At 41.4% G+C, this 19,689-nt stretch overlaps 1 protein-coding gene across 1 annotated transcript in view; it reads right to left on the bottom strand.

The window, feature by feature from the left end:
• Positions 1–19,689, bottom strand: part of LOC130121572 (astrotactin-2) — a 570,216-nt gene that overhangs the window by 284,368 nt on the left and 266,159 nt on the right. Inside the window, exon 8 of the mRNA XM_056290419.1 lies at positions 18,290–18,457. Within this exon, the coding sequence (XP_056146394.1) occupies positions 18,290–18,457 (168 nt within the window). The remainder of the gene's footprint in view (positions 1–18,289; positions 18,458–19,689) is intronic.

The following is a 19,689-nucleotide window of genomic DNA, read 5'->3' as shown; positions in this document are numbered from 1 at the left end:
GAGGTGGATCTCCAAGGCCCCGTTTAGGTGGACAGCACAGGGGCTTCCAGAGCTGGACTTCAGCACGGTGGACAAATTTTGTTGGTATCCCCCCACAGGTGCCAGTAAAGAGCAGTAATTCTCCCTTCATTGGAAAATTACTTTGGCCACCCCCTGCTGCTCTAGATGCTGCGAAAGCTGTGGCGAGTCAAGCTGACCTGCCTGCATTCAGACTGTCACAAAGAGCTTCTGTCACAAATTGTTGGCTACTGATAGTAAAGAACTATGATGATGATGCTGAATGATGATGAGGAATGTTGATTTTTTTTTTGTAATAGACTATTTTCGCAGTAAGAATAACAGCTGAACATTTTAGATTATTGGGTGGTCTACATCTTTAATATTGGCCAGGCACAGGCATAGTTGCTCTATGGTAATAACACATCTGCCTACCTCTTTGGCATGCTGATAGTGTCTGGTTCTGATACACCACTGTGTGGGTCTATGTTTGAATGGAAATGATGGTCTTCTGTTGTGTGTGTGTGTGTGTGTGTGTGTGTGTGTGTGTGTGTGTGTCTGACTTGCGGGCATTTTTGCTCTAAATACTTTGTTGGTGACTCCTGACTACAAAAGTCGTAGTGAGGTATGTGCCTCATGAGCTGGTGTAATGGATTTGATTCATCATCATCTGCAGACTGCAGGCATTACGTTAAACAAGCAAGGTACTGTTAGGATTGTTAAGACCTCAGTTCACTGAAGTATGCGCCTGTGCTCTACTAGGTCCCCTTTATGCCCCGGCAAAAAAGTTGACCCCCTCCTATTAGCATTGTGTAATTCACACTCTGCTGCTACTACTATTACTACTATACTACTAACTACCACTAAGATTCTCTTCATCAAACATCTCTAGCCTACATAATAATAAATACGATTTTTATGATGTGTGGGCTCAAAATCTTCATATTTTTGCTTGGAAACATCTCGTCTCATCATCAGCCACTTCTCCGGGGTCGGGTCACGGTGGCAGCAAGCTAAGTAGGGCACTACAGACGTCCTTCTCCCCATCAACACCCTCAAGCTCCTCCTGGGGGATCCTAAGGCATTCCCAGGCCAGATTGGACATGTAGTCCCTCCAGGGATTTCTGGGTCTACCCCGGGGTCTCCTCCCAGTTGGATGTGCCCAGAAAACCTCCAAAGGAAGGCACTCAGGAGGCATCCTAATCAGATGCCTGAACCACCTCAACTAGCTCCTTTTGACACGAAGGAGAAGCAGCTCTACTCTGAGCTCCATCCGGCTGTCCGAGTTCCTCACCCTATCTCTCAGGCTGAGCCCAGACACCCTACTGAAGAAACTAATTTTTCATGTTTGGAAACAATTGAGCAAAAATGATTGGTAGGTTAAAAGAAATAGGATTTCAGGTACAATTTATTGCTACTACTTATTGCTTATTACCGTTCAAAACAACATTATTTTTCATTTTCACAAGTATTTGGATATTTGTGTGACAATATGAATGTACAGGAGTCATATTATTATCATAATTTAAATACGAGCGGGATTAAATGTGAAGACCTCGGTGTATTTCACACAATGCTTGACAATTTTTTGGGTAGTTTGCCTCAACTGATGCGCACAGTTCCTAGCTCAGCGGGTTAACTGCTGCCTATGAATAAAGATGCTGCTAATTTGAACCCCAACTGTGCCATTTTCCAAGACATTATTTTAAGAAAGCACTGTAAGCTAATTTACAAGCATAAACAGTTTATTTTTGATTAAAAAAAACAAAACAAAAAACAAACAAACAAAAAAAACGTTGGTTCTACAAATTAAGTTATAAGAGAGGAAACATGTGGAGCAGATACAAACAAACAATATAAAACATTTTTGGAACAAGATAAATAATCTGGGCCCAAAACACTTGAAAGATTCCTATACAGGTTTGGTGTGAAGGAGAAATATCATCGGACTTGGTTAAGGTATTAAATGAATGGGAAGGAACTTTTTCTTGTCTCTCCTCAAGAAAGTATGAAAACTGTGATGATGCACTTTATGAACATATATGTTGTAACATGAGGGACCATGAAAAGCATGCACAATAATGCAGGTAAGAAAATCAAAGAAGGTTGAATCAGTTCATCTGGATAAAACATGTATTGACAGATACGTTTCATCACTCATCTAAGTGACCTCTGCAGTCTCAACTGACTGCAGGTATCCCACCCTTATAAACAATACAGTAGCATAACAACCGAAACCAGCAATCCGTTTCATGTCCAAATATGGGTGTGACCATTAACTAGAATTACTTTTGCCAGGTGTACTATTCACAGAGGATTTGGGTAGGAATGCCAGGAGTGTCAGAAAAATTGAGATACATATTGTCCAAATACCCTGTCTCAGTTGCTTTCAAACCCCAACACACTTGCATTACAAATTGGTCCCCGGCAGAAACAGAGCAATATAGTGTATGTGTTTAAGTGCCAGGAGGATTGCTGTGACTTACACATTGGGGAAACTAAACAGATGCTGGCCAAGAGGATGGCACAACACAGAAGAGCTAACGCGTCAGGCCAGGACTCTGCAGTCTACACCCATCTACAGGCCAGTGGACACACTTTCAAAGACGGGGATGTGCACATCCTTGATAGGGAGGTTGATAGACTTGATAGGCTGGTTTGAACGAGGAGCCAGAGAGACCATCTACGCGAAGAGGGAACGACCATCCCTGAACTAAGGTGTGTGTGTGTGTGGGGGGGGGGGGAGTACATCTGTCGCCATTTTACAATGCTGTGATTGCAAACATTCCCAAATCCTCTGTGAATAGTACAAATGGCCATTGTAATTCTAGTTAATGGTCACGCCCATATTTGCATATGAACCTGGTTGCTGGTTTTGGTCATTATGCAACTGTATTGTTTATAAGGGTGGGGATACCTGCAGTCAGTTGAGACTGAAGTGGTCACTTAACCCTTTTCCCACTGGCCAAAACCCCCGCTAATGTCCGCCTTTGGCCAGTGTAAATAGGCGGATGTTAGCGGGTTGTTTTGGCCAGTGGGAGATGAGTGATGAAACGTTTCCGTCAATAAACATGTCCAGATGAACTGATCGAGTTTTCTTTGACACTGTTACAGTGGCATTTTAAATAGAGACCTAGGTAGAGAAGAAGTCCATAAAGCAATTGAGACTGCTAAGGTTAAAAAAAAAAGCTCTTGGTACAGATGATTGCCCAATTAAGTGTTGAAATGAAATTAATTGTTGAAATCTCCGAAAATGTTTTGATTCATTGCATTGTTTGCTGAAAACATGTTTCGATCATAGTATTGTGCTCTTGATTTGGTTTACACATCAATTATAAAGTTCTCCTATTCCAAAATCTCCAAAAGATGACTTGAAAGTGCCATTAAACCATCAGGGCATTAGTATGCTGAGCACTGTATATAAACTGTATTGCTCCGTACAATTTTTAGAGCAAAACAGTCTGCTAGAAGAGGGGCAAAATGGCTTTTGAAAGGGAAGAGCCTGTATAGATCATATCTATGCAGGCTCTACAGTGGTTAGAAACATTAAAATACAATAAGCCCACATTTTCTTGTTTTATTGATTTTCAAAAAGCGTTTGATTTTGTCAAACATTATCTCCTGAAATAAAAGTTTTACTAAATAGGGGGAAACACTTTAGATTACAGCCCACAACGTACAGCATAACAACTCCAGTGTTATGGTGTTATCTTTTGTACTAACAGTGTACCAGTACAGCCATCCATCTATCCATCCATTATCCAAACCACTTATCCAACTGAGGGTCACGGGATGCAGGAGCCTAACCCAGCAGTCACTGAGCGGCAGACAGGGAGACACCCTCGACAGGCTGCCAGTCCATCACAGGGTCGACAGATTCACACCTGGGGACAATTTAGCAAGGCTGATTTTTTGGCCTGTGGGTGGAAACACCCGGAGGAAATCCACACAGACATGGGGAGAACATGCCAACTCCACACAGATGACGACCTGGGATGACCCCCAAGGTTAGATTACCCCGGGGCTCGAACCAGGACCTTTTTGCTGTGAGGTAACTGCGCTAACCACTGTGGTACTGTGCTGCCCATTCTCAGGTTTGCTTCTGTTAATTAAGACCAGTGCCTCCCCTGTCTCCGCCAAATCTTGAGAATTATGTGCCTGAGCCATTATGTGGACACAGGCAGCAAGAGAACAATAAATCAGATAATGACCAAAATACTGGTTGCTGATGCTGCACCGTACAGTAAGTCAACACTTCAGTGTCTCGCAGTCTGATAATTTGATAGACATTTTAATGCTATAACAGCTCAGATAGCCACATAATAAGCAATCTGAGGACACCTTTATTACATTCGACTGCATCCTAGAGAGCCAGGACAGTTTAGATAATACACCGTCATACTCAATGAACTACAACGATTAATGATTAAATTAATGAATGAATGTACCAGTACAGTACATACCAATACATATATGTAGGTACTGGGGAACAAGATGTGAAGTTGTGGAATAACGCAGTAAGGATTTGGGATCTTACAAAGAACTTACAACAAACTTTTGGGTACCTATTCTAATAGTAATGGGTATGTGACCTACTGAGCAATAATCCAGAAATTTGGGAGCAATTTAAAGGGAATTTATACTGATCATTTAACTAATATGTAGCTATTCTATTAATACAGGGTACAGTAAGACCATGAAACTGAGCAAAAATCTTGACTTTTGAGGGACGATGGAGTGATGACTTTTGCATTACTCTGATGTGAGTTTATTCAAAATGACCTTATTACCAATAAACAGGCAAACTTCATTGTTCCTTTATAATTTTGCGGCACAAAAAATAACTACGGGGTACATATGTACGTTTATTTCAGAACAAAGGTCCAGGGAAAGTATACTATCACGGGTACTGTCTCTATAGACTGTCGCAGTTGTCGTTCACCTCACCAGCAAACTTCCTTACTGGACACTCATTTATGGCCTTGCAGCTCTGCCTGCCATCAGCGGACAGAATTCACCCATCCTAGATGTCACTCACTCGTGCTTTGCTGTAACCACATGTTGACAATTTTGAAATAGTTCAGAAAGAGAAAGAAAGCCACTTTATTTGACATTGTATTCTTACATTGAAGTTTGTTCTCTGCGTTTACCCCATTCTATTGTATAGGAGCAATGGGCAGATGCAGCGCCCGGGGATCAACTCCATTTATTTCTTTCCACTGCCTTGGTCAGGGGCAGACAGGAATATTAACCCTAACATGCATGTCTTTTTGATGTTGAAAAAATGTTTAAAGTGTTCTCCCTGGCAATTGTGTTTGCTCGGCATTACAGATCCTCAAGGTACAAGCTTACCTTCTTACCTTTTTCAGCTCTGTGCACGGCCTCCTTTCATCCCAGGAAATAAATACAAATACAGCAGGATAAAACACAAGGTATTAATAACTATATACATAATCCATTGAGTCAAGTAAATTCTTTATGAGACAGTACAAGCTTGTTTCATGCCATAAGCAATCACCAGCTGTCAGTAAAGCTACTCTAGGAAAGGACATACCATTTACTGCCTCATCATGCACATATCATGTGCACAACGCCCAATGAGGAAGGTTAGGGTTAGGGCTAGAGGAGCGATTTTGGAAAATGCTGTATGCTTCTTTTCCTCCGTGGAGAGTTGCAGGCATTGAGTTAATCATCGCCCCTGCTGCACTGCACCTTCATACACAGGTATATTTTTCACGCCTGAGCGAGGCAAACCGTGACACTGACATGTTGGACCGGCAGGTGTATCACATGCTTTGGCATGATACTGGGCTGGCTATTGTCACTATCTGAAGCGCAACTTTAGAAACTTTTTTTGTGGTTCCAAGTCAGTGCTCAGAGCGCTGAAAAACACAAACAAAAAACGTATTGGTTGACAAATGGAAACAGGTATGTAACTGCTTGGTTGTAACAAGACTATTGGTTGACTAACAGAATAAGCCATCCAGTCCTTGTATAGCCAAAGTGAGAGCTGTGTCTGCAATCTCGGCACAAAGTCAAACACGTTTTCGGTGGGTCTCAGACTCCGCCAAGGTTGTCCCTTGTCTCTGATTCTGTTTGTGATATTCCTGGACAGGATCTCAAGGTGCAGCCAAAGTGAGGAGTGTGTCCGTTTTGGAAACCACATAATTGCACCTCTGCTCTTCGCAGATGATGTGGCGTTGTTGGGTTCATCAGAATGCGACCTTGAGCACACACTGGGGTGGTTTGCAGCTGAGTGTGAAATGGCTGGAATGAGAGTCAGCACCTCCAAGTCTGAGGCCATGGTTCTCTACTGGAAAATGGTGGATTGCTCCCTCCGGGTTGGGGATGAGTTTTTGCCTCAAGTGAAGGAGTTCAAGTATCTCAGGGTCTTGTTCACGAGTGAGGGTACTATGGAGCGCGTGATTGACAGGAGGATTGGTGCAGCATTAGCAGTAATGTAGACGTACCAGACTGTTGTGGTGAAGAGGGAGCTGAGCTGGAAGGCAAAGCTCTCAATTTACCATTCAATCTTCGTTCCAACCCTCACCTATGGTCATGAGCTTTGGGTAGTCAGGAATCAGGAACGCTTTATTTGTCATTTCATGAAATGAAATGAAATGCCGCTTCCCCCAGCCCACAGCAGTGCAACATACAGACAAAAACACATTCAAGAACTACAAGAACACACACATTCAAACTAAAACATAGATCCAAATTTTTTAAAAAAAATCACTGTCCAAGGGAACAAACGCCAGCTAGCATGACTGTCAGAACCGCCAGTCTGCATGGGCTAGCAGTTAGCCTAGTCTGCCCCGATTATGCGTCCTGCCCCTAAAATGTTTGGCCTGATTATACTGACTTGTGTATCTGTGCAAAGTTTGTCACTAGAGCAGTATTTTCACATTCCTCTACTGGAGGAGGAGCTGTCTGTGCACTTCCCTAAAATTTGATATTCAAACATATCCTAGGTAGGCTAGATTTGGTATGTCACAAATAGGAAAGCCGATTGCTATCTAATATGCAAATGCAGGGCGGACAAAGAAACCTGTAACCTCCTGCACAGTGTGGACTTGTCAGTACAAACAGTTTGCATTAGCATAGTGAACGTTTTGACAGCAAACATAGTAGAGCATGCAGTTTTTGGATGTAAACCGGGCTCTGGAGCTTCCTTCCACTACCAAAAAAATAAAATAAAACCACTACTACTACTACTTTTGGCTGCTCCTGTTAGAGGTTGCCATAGCAGATCATCCACTTCCATCTCTTCCTTTCCTCTGCATCTTCCTCTGCATGTCCTTCCTCACCACATCCATAAACCTCTTCTTTGGCCTTCCTCTTTCCCTCTTCCCTGGCAGCTCCATATTCAGCATCCTTCTCCCAATATACCCAGCATCCCTCCTCTACACATGTCCAAACCATCCCAATTTTGCCTCTCTTTTTTTGTTTCCAAACCATCCTATATGAGCTGTGCCTCAAATATCTCTAATCCTAGTCCTGTCCCCCTTCGTCACTCCCAATGAAAATTTTAGCATCTTCAACTCTGCTACCTCCAGCTCCGCCTCCTGTATTTTCCTCAGTGCCACTGTCTCCAAACCATACAAAATAGTAGCTGGTCTCATTACTATCTTATAAACCTTCCCTTTAACTCTTAATGGCACTCTTTATTCGCAAATCACTTGTGGCACTCTTCTTCACCCATTCCACCCTGCCTGCACTCTCTTCTTCAACTCTCTTCCACAATCTCCATTACTTTGAACAGTTGACCCCAGTATTTAAGCTCATCCACCTTTGTCACCTCTACTCCTTGTATCCTCATCATTATGCTGTTCTCCCTCTCATTCACACATATTTATCATGTCTTGCACCTAGTTACTTTCATACCTCTTCTCTTCAGTGCATACCTCCATCTCTCCAGGTTCTCCTCAACCTGCTCCCTACTCTCACTACAGATCACAATGTCATCCACAAACATTGTAGCCCATAGAGACTCCTGCCAGATCCTGTCTGTCAACCTGTCCATCACCATTGCGAACAAGAAAGGGCTCAGAGCAGATCCTTGATGTAATCCCACCTCCACCTTGAACCCATCCGTCATTCCTACCGCACACCTCACCACTGTCACACTGCCCTCATACATACCACACCTCCTCCTTCCATAAAGACACAATGGAACTCCTTGTGACCTTCTCTATACATCTCCATCAACATTCTCAAAGCAAACATCACTTCTGTGGTGCTCTTCCGTGACATGAAACCATACTGCTGCTTGCTAATCAGCACCTCTCCTCTTAACCTAGCTTCCACTACTGTTTCCCATATCTTCACGCTGTGGCTGATCAACTTTATACGTCTGTAGTTGCTCCAGTTCTGCACATCACACTTATTCTTGAAAATTGGTACCAGTATGCTTCTTCTCCACTCCTCAGGCATTCTCTTACTTTCCAAGATTGTGTTAAACAATGTAGTAAAAAAACCCACTGCCATCTCTCCTAAACACCTCCATGCCTCCACAGGTAGGTCATCTGGATCAACACACATGCACGCACGCACACACACACACACACACACACACACACACACACACACACACACACACACACACACACACACTCACTCAAAAGGCCTCGTACAGTGACTACCAACTCAATTTTCCACAGTTCAGATGTGCTAAGTTGTGTGTCTGGCACGATATTACATTACGCATTTGCCCGTCGTGCGTCTGGCACTATATTACATTATGCATTTGCCCTTAACGTGCCCTTGACCATGATGACATACATTTCACATACATTACTGTCTATAATCCATTCTAATGAGCTTATGTGGCTGGTCACAGAACAGACAAGAGTGGTACCTCAGTCATGATAAGATAAAATGGCATCATAGTATGAAGAAGCAGCAGTTAGTACACAATAACTAACTGAATAATAAATAATAATTCATATGAGAATCACTGAAGGATATGGAAACACAAATTCCCATTGAAAATATAGCTGCAAGCAGCAAAACAGTAAATGTGGGGATGTAACCTGTTCCTCTGCATGGGCACTAATCCAGTAGAAATGCATGCACAATTTGGTGGAAAACTTATTCAGCACACTTTTTGACACTGTTGAATCAGAAAGGACAAAGTTCTCCACCTGAAATTCGCATATAGAATAAGCTGTCTGAAATTATTGACCCCTTTTTGTGTTACCTGAGTAAAATGATAAAGCATGAAAATTCACATTTTTGTGGCAAGTTTACATTCAGATGCATCTCTAAAAATGGACAAAAATTGTTAATGTTTTTAAGAAAATATAAACTCACACATTGGTGTAGCTTGTCTAAGCTTACTTTCCAATGAATCTCTAAAAATGGACAAGGTGTTCTTTTAAGACAATTTTAGCTTTGCCATTCAAACTTTTAAGGACATCAGAGGTTGGACTGTTGCACTGTTAACTGTAAGTCTCTTAACATATTACCATTTTAACTGATAGAAATATAATTTGCCTTGAATTGAGTTATATGTTCCCAACTTATACTGAAAAGTATGTATTACATTGCATTGTAATTGATGGCATACTGTACTACATATGCAATCAAGACACAGTACAGACATCTGTCAGACTGAAGTGTAACCATATATAACATAACACAATACCTAACAAAATACATATATATCATAACATTCATTCATCATCATTCATTATCCAAACCACTTATCCTTACTCAGGGTCGCGGGGATGCTGGAGCCTATCCCAGCAGTCATTGGGCGGCAGGTGGGGAGACACCCTGGACAGGCCGCCAGACCATCACAGGGCCAACACACACACACACACACACACACACACACACACACACACACACACACACACACACACACACACACACACACACACACACACACACACACACACACACACAATCACACACACCTAGCGACAATTTAGTATGGCTGATTCACCTAACCTACATGTCTTTGGACTGTAGGAGGAAACCGGAGCCCCCGGAGGAAACCCACGCAGACACGGGGAGACCATGCAAACTCCACACAGATGACGACCCAGGACGACCCCCAAGGTTGGACAATCCCCGGGGCTCGAACCCAGGACCTTCTTGCTGTGAGGCGACCGCGCTAAGCACTGTGCCACCCAAAATATTTTTTCTAATTTTTGCCGTTATCAATCATAGTTCTTTTTAAGCTAAATCAACTTTGATATAAATGTGTATTCTGATTGCCGAGAAAAGGTATTTATACACCGTTCACTATACTATATGTCACTTCAGTGAAGGGTAGAACTCGTAAGAATTCATTCAGATAGTGGAAAAAGCACATGAACGCTATGTCCTAAGATAGTAGATAGAAGCCATAAATACCTTTCACAACTATGCAACAATGCTTTTATAAGATATGAATGTCTGGTATTTCTGGCAGCCCTTATGGGAAGTTGTTATAATACTTTTGCCAGCATCCTTATTAAACATCCTGGAATATTTGCCCAAAGTTGTGTAATAATCAAACAAATATCAGGAAGTTATAGCCATTTTTCTTTAAGGCCACAATTTTTGTTCACCAATATCAAAGCCATATTTCGAGATATCAACATGTTCTAAGAAAGATGGTAATCCCTAAGTGACATGTACCAGAGAGGGTTAAAATCAGAACTTCCTAGGAGTATGATTTTTTTTAATTTTTTTTTTTTAGTATGGCAGATGATATTGATCCCCCTTTCTTGTTTGTAATGGTGATGGACAGGTTGACAGATTAGATCAGGCAGGAGTCTCCATGGTCTATGATGTTTGCGGATGAAATTGTTATCTGTAGCGAGAGTAGGGTGCAGGTTGAGGAGAGCCTGAAGAGGAGGAGGTATGCACCGGAGAGAAGAGGAATGAAAGTCAGTAGGAGCAAGACAGAATACATATGCATGAATGAGAGGGAGGACAGTGGAATGGTGAGGATGCATGGAGTAGAGGTGACGAAGGTGTATAAGTTTAAATACTTGAGGTCAACTGTCCAAAGTAACGGGGAGTGCAGATGAGAGTGCAGGCAGGGTGGAGTGGGTAGAGAAGAGTGTCAGGAGTGATTTGTGACAGAAGGGTACCAGTAAGAGTTAAAGGGAAGGTTTACAAGATGGTTGTGAGACCAGCTATGTTATATGGTTTGGAGACAGTGGCACTGACAAAAAGACAGCAGGAAAAAATCGAGTTACACAGCATCCCCGCGACCCTGAGAGAAGGTTAAACGGTTTGGATAATGGATGGGTGGATGGAGTTACACACAATGGTTCTTACTACTGAATGAACGAACTGCTTTGCATGATGCTGAAAACACTACGCATTTTAGGCGGTTTGTCAGCCAGAGTGTTTACTCTCGTAATCGTGGCTTCAAAGCATAAATCTGATGCAAGGGAGGGTGATGCACCGAAGAAAAGGAAAACGATCACGACTGAAACGAAAGTGGAAATAATAAGGCATTCAGAGAGAGGTGAAATGCTCTTATTGTTTTTTTTCCCCCACTTACCCGATGAGGTGGGGAGGCGACCCCCGAGCGGGCTCTCGTTTCTGGCGTCAAGCAGCCGGCCTCTGCGACCCGCTCCCGGGACAGTGGCAGGTGGGGAGTTTGAAATGTAAGACATTTTTCTTTAAAGTATTTTATACCTAGCCACACATTCTCTCCCTCAAGTACACATACTACACTGTAGTTAGATTTATCATTATTACTGTGTGGAAGTTGGGAGAAAACAGACCACCACCCCAACCAACCACATGGCGCTGCATCACCATGGCCACACCCTTGAGCCCTTAAAGTGAGCACGTCCACTTCTTACAAACAACAAGCTATGGTAAGTCCACCACAACTGCATTATTATATTTATGATGTTTTAGGTAAAATATATACTATACTAAGACAAACATTTGACTAATTGACGCTAGATGTGAAATGTAGATAACTGTTCCGACTTACATACAAATTTGCCATGAGGGCGGACTCAAAAATGGAAGTCGTTCGTAACTCGGGGACTACCTGTACATTAATTAAACAGAATCTTTATAAAATATGTTCCAAAAGATTGGCATCTGTCTCACCACTACACCAAGCACCATTATCAGATGAAAACACTTGATCAGTAATAATTCACCCCCCCCAAAAAAAAACTGTCCATGTGGCTTAACTTAGAGCTGAGAAAAAAAATCTACAAAAAAAACATAATTTCCCTACATCTGTGACATTAACCTTAAATAATATCCCCTCAATTTGCATTACAATGGCTCTTTGAACATACTTCCTAAGTAACTATAATTGTAAAATAATAAATTTCAGTGAATGCATGTACACACTGTGTAATTATTATGCATCATGCTCCAGTACCGAGTAGCAATTACCGGTACAGCGATGGCTCTCCAAGCTATTGACTCATAAAGCAGTAAAAGACTTGTCCTCTGACTATTTGTTAACCACTGGTACTAAAAGCCCATAAACACAGATCATGATCTACTACTTTTGTTACAGTTGCCATGATGACTGCATTTATGAGTCTGATGCATTCTTCGAATTATGATTTCACTATAAACCTGACAAGTCAGCTTGGTTAACGTGACATTTTAGCGTGCGAGACTATGATGGAGTGATTATGGCAATTAATGAAAGTGATTGTTATCGGACATACTTGCCCATCTCCTCAGACAGCAGGTGTCAAAATTTTACACAATGGAAATCTCTGTTAAAATGTGTTCACGTGAGCCAGTTGTACAACCCATTCAAGTCACAAAAAGGTACATAATGTTTCAGTAAATTTTACCAAAAAAAAAAAAAAAAGTTGAAACTTAAGCCAGGAACACACTAGTCAAGTCAAGCCAAGTCACTTTTATTTGTATAGTCCAATATCACAAATTACAAATTTGCCTCAAATGGCTTTACAGCAACACAAATTCCTGTCCTTAGACCCACACTAGATGATTTAAAAGTCAAAACGTGACATGCAACCCCAGTAAGGCCATGATAATTAAATTTTAAAGTGTAAAGAGTCTGAATAGTCTGCGCAAAATAGGGTATGTCCCCGTGGACAGTTGGCACACATTTTCTTGTAGTGTGTCGGGTTAAAAGATTCAAATTTATTGCCTCCCGATCGAGACTTTTTGGAGCTGCCAAGAAAACATCATGTGTTTGATTTTTGTGACTGGAATCTGGACATGTCTGAGCTTGTCAGTACACATATGTGCACCTCTATGACTGCAGTCATAACCAGTGTGCTTATCTACAACTCTAATCCATAAAAGTCAGACATGATGCTCAGTCTTTCCCCAGATGACACGAATTTTACAAATCTTCTCATGTGTTCCTGGCTTTATCACTTTAATGCTAATGTTTTGATTGGTCAGGTATGATCGGAATTATGAATAAGCTCTAAATACTTTGCAAAACAATCCAACACAATAAAGAAAGGAATAATAGTTTGATTTCTACCACTCTCCCACTGGGAACACTTGCCCTCTAAACCCCCTGTGTATTTTCAGATATACTGTCAAGGGCTTTTCTTTTGTATGATTTATATTTTATTAAAATTTAAATTTTTTAACACAGTACAGACAAATACTATATAGATATAGGGTGGCATGGTGGCACAGTGGTTAGCGCAGTCGCCTCACAGGAAGAAGGTCCTGGGTTCGAGCCTTGGGGTAGCCCAACCTTTGGGGGTTGTCCAAGGTCATCCTCTATGTGGAGTTTGCATGTTCTCCCCGTGTCTGCGTGGGTTTCTTCCGGGTGCTCCGGTTTCCTCCCACAGTCCAAAGACACGTAGTTCAGGTGAATTGGCCGTACTAAATTGTCCCTACGTGTGAATGTGCGTGTGAATGTTGGCCCTGTGATGGCCTGTCCAGGGTGTCCCCGCACCTGCCGCCCAATAACTGCTGGGATAGCGACCCTGAGAGCAGGATAAGCAGCTCGGATAATGGATGGATGGATATATAATATATTATATATTATTATTATACGGTGTAGGTTAGGTCCCCCGCGTGCCTCCAAAACAGCTCTGACCCATCGAGACATGGACTCCACAAGGTGTCTCTGGTATCTGTCACCAAAACATTAGCAGCAGATCCTTTATGTCCTGTAAATTACGAGGTGGAGCCTCCATCAACCGGATTTCAATTAGACGCACTACAGTGGGCAACTTGTAGAGAATCATCCAGTACATACAGCCTTGGTTTGGAACCAAAATTGTCTTCAGAAATTTCTGTAATATGTTTGTGGACCTGCTTCCAAAAGTCTTGGATCACCAGGCACTCCCATAGTAAAGTACAATCTGAGTCTAGGGCCTGACACCTCCAACACGCCACTGGAGACCTAGTCTGTGAAGTCGAGAAGGTATCCTGTAAAATCGGTTGATAATTTTGAATTTGATAAGCCTAATTCTAATATCTCTTGACATTTTCTTAGAGGTTCCACAAATCCCCTCCAACTCCTGTACACTTAATGAAAAGACCAGGTCCCATTTCCAGGTTATCTTCAGAGCTTTATTTACTGTATTGGCCTGATCAAAGATCTTTGAATAATAAAATGAACCCTCGTGACTTGTTCCATATACCATAGTGATGAAGAGCTTTTCTTGGTGGTATATCTGAAATTGTACAGGGGTATTTCTGTCTCAGCAGACTCTCCAATGATTTTCTGCAGGCACAGCAGAACCCGTTGGAGTGTGACAACCCCATTCCTTCATCTCACCTTCACTTTTTAAGAAGCACTAACCTTTACTGTTTACTTAGCGGTGCATTAATTCACCATTGCTCATAATAACTCACACTTGACAGCTCACATGCAGGCCCAAGGGGGCCCTTGAAGTGTTCTCTGTTGGGAGTACGTTGTTGAGAAAATTTCATTACCTTAGTGTTACAATTGTTAGCCCAGAAAGAATATTTGCCAAATTTAATAACAATATTGTGGATTAATGTCATATTAACTACTATGTATCAAGATGATCAAGCTGAGTGGATGGCGTTTTCGTGGTGTCCTCACATGTGATATCAGTCCACTTATCTTGTGGATCCTAATAGTCTAGAAGAGAGAGCTAAACGAAATCAAGATCCAGGGTTTAACACTTAAGGTTTGAGTGCAAATAATTGTATTTGTAGAAGAGATTACAAGTGGCTGACCCTCACCCCTGACAAACAATGAGCAAAACCTTGGGATGATTCTTGCCAGGGCCATCAGACAATCGGAGTCTGTTGAGTCCTTTAAATCCAAACTTAAAACTCATCTTTTTGCCTTAGTTTACAATTAGTTGCCTTTAAATTGAGTGCTTCACAACCTGTACTGGATGGCGGGTTGGTTTTCTGTCTCAATGAATTTACCAACCACTCTTCTGCTGACGAGATTATTGAGTATAGATTATGACGAATTGATGACTTAATTGATTATGGCTAATGACTATTGCAAACTGTTCTCTTCTCTAACATGTCTTTTCTGTCTCTCTGAATGATGTCTTCTCCTTTCTCTTTTTCTGTGTTTGAATGGTGTCATGTGAGTCTCTCTTGCATGCATGTGCAGTCGGTTCTCCTCCCAGGTCTCCCTGGTGATGGTGGCCGCCATTTGGATGCTGCCTGCCCTTCCACTCCTCACCTAAGTTTTTCTTATTACATGATGATGCTGGTCGCGTGGCTTGGGTCCTGGACTGCTCCGTTGGCACGTGGACACTGCTTGGCATCCTGTGCATCATGTTCTTCATAAATTTTATGTCCATTATAATTCTGTTATCCTCTTTCAATGTTGTATTATGTAAATTGCGTGAACACAATATCCACTGCACGCTGTCCGTCTTGGGAGAGAGATCCCTCCTCTGTTGCTCTGCCTGAGGTTTCTTCTTATTTTTTCTCCCTGTTAAAGGGTTTTTTTAGGGAGTTTTTCCTTATCCGACGAGAGGGTCTAAGGACAGGCTGTTGTGTTGCTGTTAAGCCCACTGAGGCAAATTTGTAATTTGTGATATTGGGCTATACAAATAAAATTGATTTGATTTGATTTGATTTGATTTGATTTGCAGCAGAAATTCAAACAAGTAAGAAGGATATGGAATAAGTACCTTGGCTTTACGTTACATGAAGTATATTCAATTATGTACACTACCAGCGTTTCATTTCACCTGTCATCATCCCAGCAGGGCTACCCCACCTTTTTTACCAGCTTAATTTTTTTTTTTTGCCGTATAGAAATGATTAATTTTCAATGAAAAATGAATGGGTGGAGAAGTCAAAACTTGGAGAATAAGACATGAGCTTGGCTTATGATTGTCTCATGCAAGCTCCTGACTGCTTTTACTCCAACTACATAGTAAATAGTACACGAATTATGACACTAAAAAGGAAAGCATTTATGCGAGTAGGACTAAACTGTACTATATACAGTACGTAATGGTAAAATATGACGATAGTATAGCAATTAGACATACAATCAAAGTAAATAAATATATTATACATTAAATAGTTTAATATATCAGGTTATAAAAATTGAACAGAATTGTATGAAGTCTGGCATTCTGGTGGAGTGGCAGTCTATTCTGTTTCCTACCAACACGGGGATCGCCGGTTTGAATCCCCGTGTTACCTCCAGCTCGGTCGGGCGTCCCTACAGACACAGTTGTCCGTGTCTGCGGCTGGGAAACCGGATGTGGGTATGTGTCCTGTTCGCTGCACTAGTGCCTCCTCTGGTCGGTTGGGGATCTTGTTTGGGAAGGGGAGGGGGAACAGGGGGGAACAGCGTGATCCTCCCACGTGCTACGTCCCCCTGGTGAAACTCCTCACTGTCAGGTGAAAAAAAGTGGCTGGTGACTCCATATGTATCGGAGGAGGCATGTGGTAGTCTGCAGTCCTCCCCAGATCGGCAGAGGGGGTGGAGAAGCAACTGGGACGGCTCAGAAGAGTGGGGTAATAGGACAAGTACAATTGGGTAGAAAAAGTGGGGGGGGGGGGTCCAAAAAAAAAAGAAAGAAATGTATCAAGTCTAAAAAGGTCCGCCCTAATGAGAGAAGCTCCTCATTTGGTAGTGTGGTGTTTCCATGGCTGAGTGAGGACTGTCATGGTGAGACTGCACATGTCCACAGGTTGCTTTCCATGTGAAAAAGCCTTAAGACAATGTAACACTCTTTCCACTCCTGAAATAGATTTGTGTGTAATGTGTTTATTATAAACTAACCGTATTGTTATGAGAAAATCTCTTTCATTTTCTTTCATTCAAGTTTCTACAATTTCCACTGTGTATGAATATAAGAGGAAAAAAACGCTTAAAAATGGCCACCCCACGTATCAGTAAATTTTATGGAGGTAGTGATAAATGACCAAGTGAATGTCACTCACATTAAAACCGACTTGTCTGATGAAACTTTATGAGTGTTCAGTAAAAACCTTAATTGTCAGTGGAATGACGAATGACCTTCATCAATAACATGCTTTGAGATGGACATAGAGAATAATAATAATTAGCTTTTTTTTTTCCACCGATTTTGAAATTCCGAACCGATTTTGAGCCCATTTAGATGTATTGTAGATTATGTTTTCAAGGCCTGGAACCAACAAGGAAAATGATTAAAAAAAAAGAAAGAAAAAAAAAAAAACATATCTGCACTCAACCACTCATAATGTAAATTATTCATTTTTTTCATTTGTGTCTGCTGAATACCAAATTCAACACTTATCTTTTCATAACAACTTTCCCCCAGTACTTTATTTTCAGTGGGAGTTGAAATTGTCAGGCTTGTCCTCCATGAAAAGTAAAAATTACCATTAATTTAACTGCTACCACGCAAACTAAATACATGGCAGTAAATTGGCAAGGTCATGTTAAAGCAAGGTCATGTTTAGCCTAGTCAACAGTTAAGGATGATATACATAGTGGTCCATACAGTACAGAAATCCGTGAATTATATCTGAGACCTAGGGCCCTGGCTTTTAATTGCATAAAACTGCAAAGAAAAAAAAAATCTCACTTTCAGCCTTTTTTGGGTGGTTTGTGTCTTACTCAAACTTGGGTCCTCTACCAGAGGCGTGGGAGTTTGAGGGTTCTGCACTGTATCTTAGCTGTTCCTAGCACCGCACTCTTATGGAGAGATACCTCAGATGTTCCTCCTGGAATCTGCTCGCATTTGCTTGCATCAAGTTTTTATATGTGTGTGTGTGTGTGTGTGTGTGTGTGTGTGTGTGTGTGTGTGTGTGTGTGTGTGTGTGTGTGTGTGTGTGTGTGTGCGCGTGTGTGTGTGTGTGTGTGTGTGTGTGTGTGTGTGTGTTTGCATGTGTGCATTCATTCATGTGTGCATAAACTAACCTGTATCCTGGTCACAAAGTTGTTCACAAGGCTCAGTAGTCCTCTGGCCACAGTAGTCTCTGACCCACTGGGTGGATGAATTGGTTTGATAGTAGAGGGTCACTTTAGCTGGATTCAGCCAATTAGACACATCCAGCAGGCTGCCCTTGCTCACCACAAAGCTACTTCCTGGACAGAACAAAAAGACAAAATTATTTGAAAAAGCAATGGAAGTAAATTAAACAACCCAATTTCTGGTACTGCTGCAAAACCAATTGAACAGTAGCTCAGTCTATTGTTTCACTGCAGTTTTAATTCACCTCTTGATTGGGCTGAATTTAATTGAGCAATATTCAATTAAAACCCATGAAGTAGATATTAACGAGATTGGTTGGGTAATTGGAGTGGGGCAAAGAGCAAAGAGTCTTTAAGACTTCCACAAAAATCAGCCAGTAAACAGTATATGTTAACACTAAGTGGACATTTTACCCTGCCATTCCCAGACCAATCATTAGATCTGATCATTAAAAACATCCTCTCTAATTGATACTACTGGGTCCGAAGGGACAGGTGAGGAGATTGTATTTCTGCTCATGGCCAAGGAAGAGCTTCTTAAAACTGCTATATTAAGCATTACTTTACATTGTTGGGTGATAGAGAAAGAAAGAGGTAAAAAAATAAAATTGACATATTCTGGAATTAGCTTTCTAAAAAAGGGACTAACTTCTGTAATATAAGGCTTGATAAGCTCTATTAACCTATCTAATAGAGGTTTGGTCAACACCTTCAGCAACAGGTATTTGCATTAAACATGGGAGGTCTGTAAATGCTACTAGAAGAACTATGGCTGATCTGTGATAATCTTAATAATTTAGTTTGGGAGGAGGGGGTAAGAAAAAGCACATTTAAATTTACCCCTTTTTTTATTTTTTAAATCAAAACCTACCAGAGCCAAAACTTCATCAAGTGAATATGATGAAATAAAAATGAAAACTTAAAGCACCGTACAGGCATAACGTAACCGTATTGCCAATTTACAACATCTGCCATATGTATTGTCATTAAACTAGACAATATTTATTTAAATTGCTTTATTTATTAGATCTCACGTGTGTAAAATTGCTTAATATTAAATAAAACGTTACAGAATTTACCAGAGAAATTGCATCGAGGCTGGTTGATACAGCGAGCTCATGGTCAGCTGTACCACCACAGGTAGAGACGGCTCCTGAATGATGACTAATATCATGACACACAATTACAGCCAAAGTTATGGCTGCCTAGCACAGGATGAGAAAATACACGTTTCCTTGCTGTAAGAGATGTAACAACATGTGACATATTGTATCTACACTACTTCGTCATTTAATAAACCTTTGAGTTAAGGTCACCTGTATTGTATGAGTGCACAATTTTTAGTT

The sequence above is a fragment of the Lampris incognitus genome, chromosome 12 (assembly GCF_029633865.1).
Source record: "Lampris incognitus isolate fLamInc1 chromosome 12, fLamInc1.hap2, whole genome shotgun sequence".
In the NCBI taxonomy this organism is placed as follows: Eukaryota; Metazoa; Chordata; class Actinopteri; order Lampriformes; family Lampridae; genus Lampris; species Lampris incognitus.
Note: the sequence above shows the minus strand (reverse complement) of the source record. Positions and strands in the feature narration are given on the sequence as shown.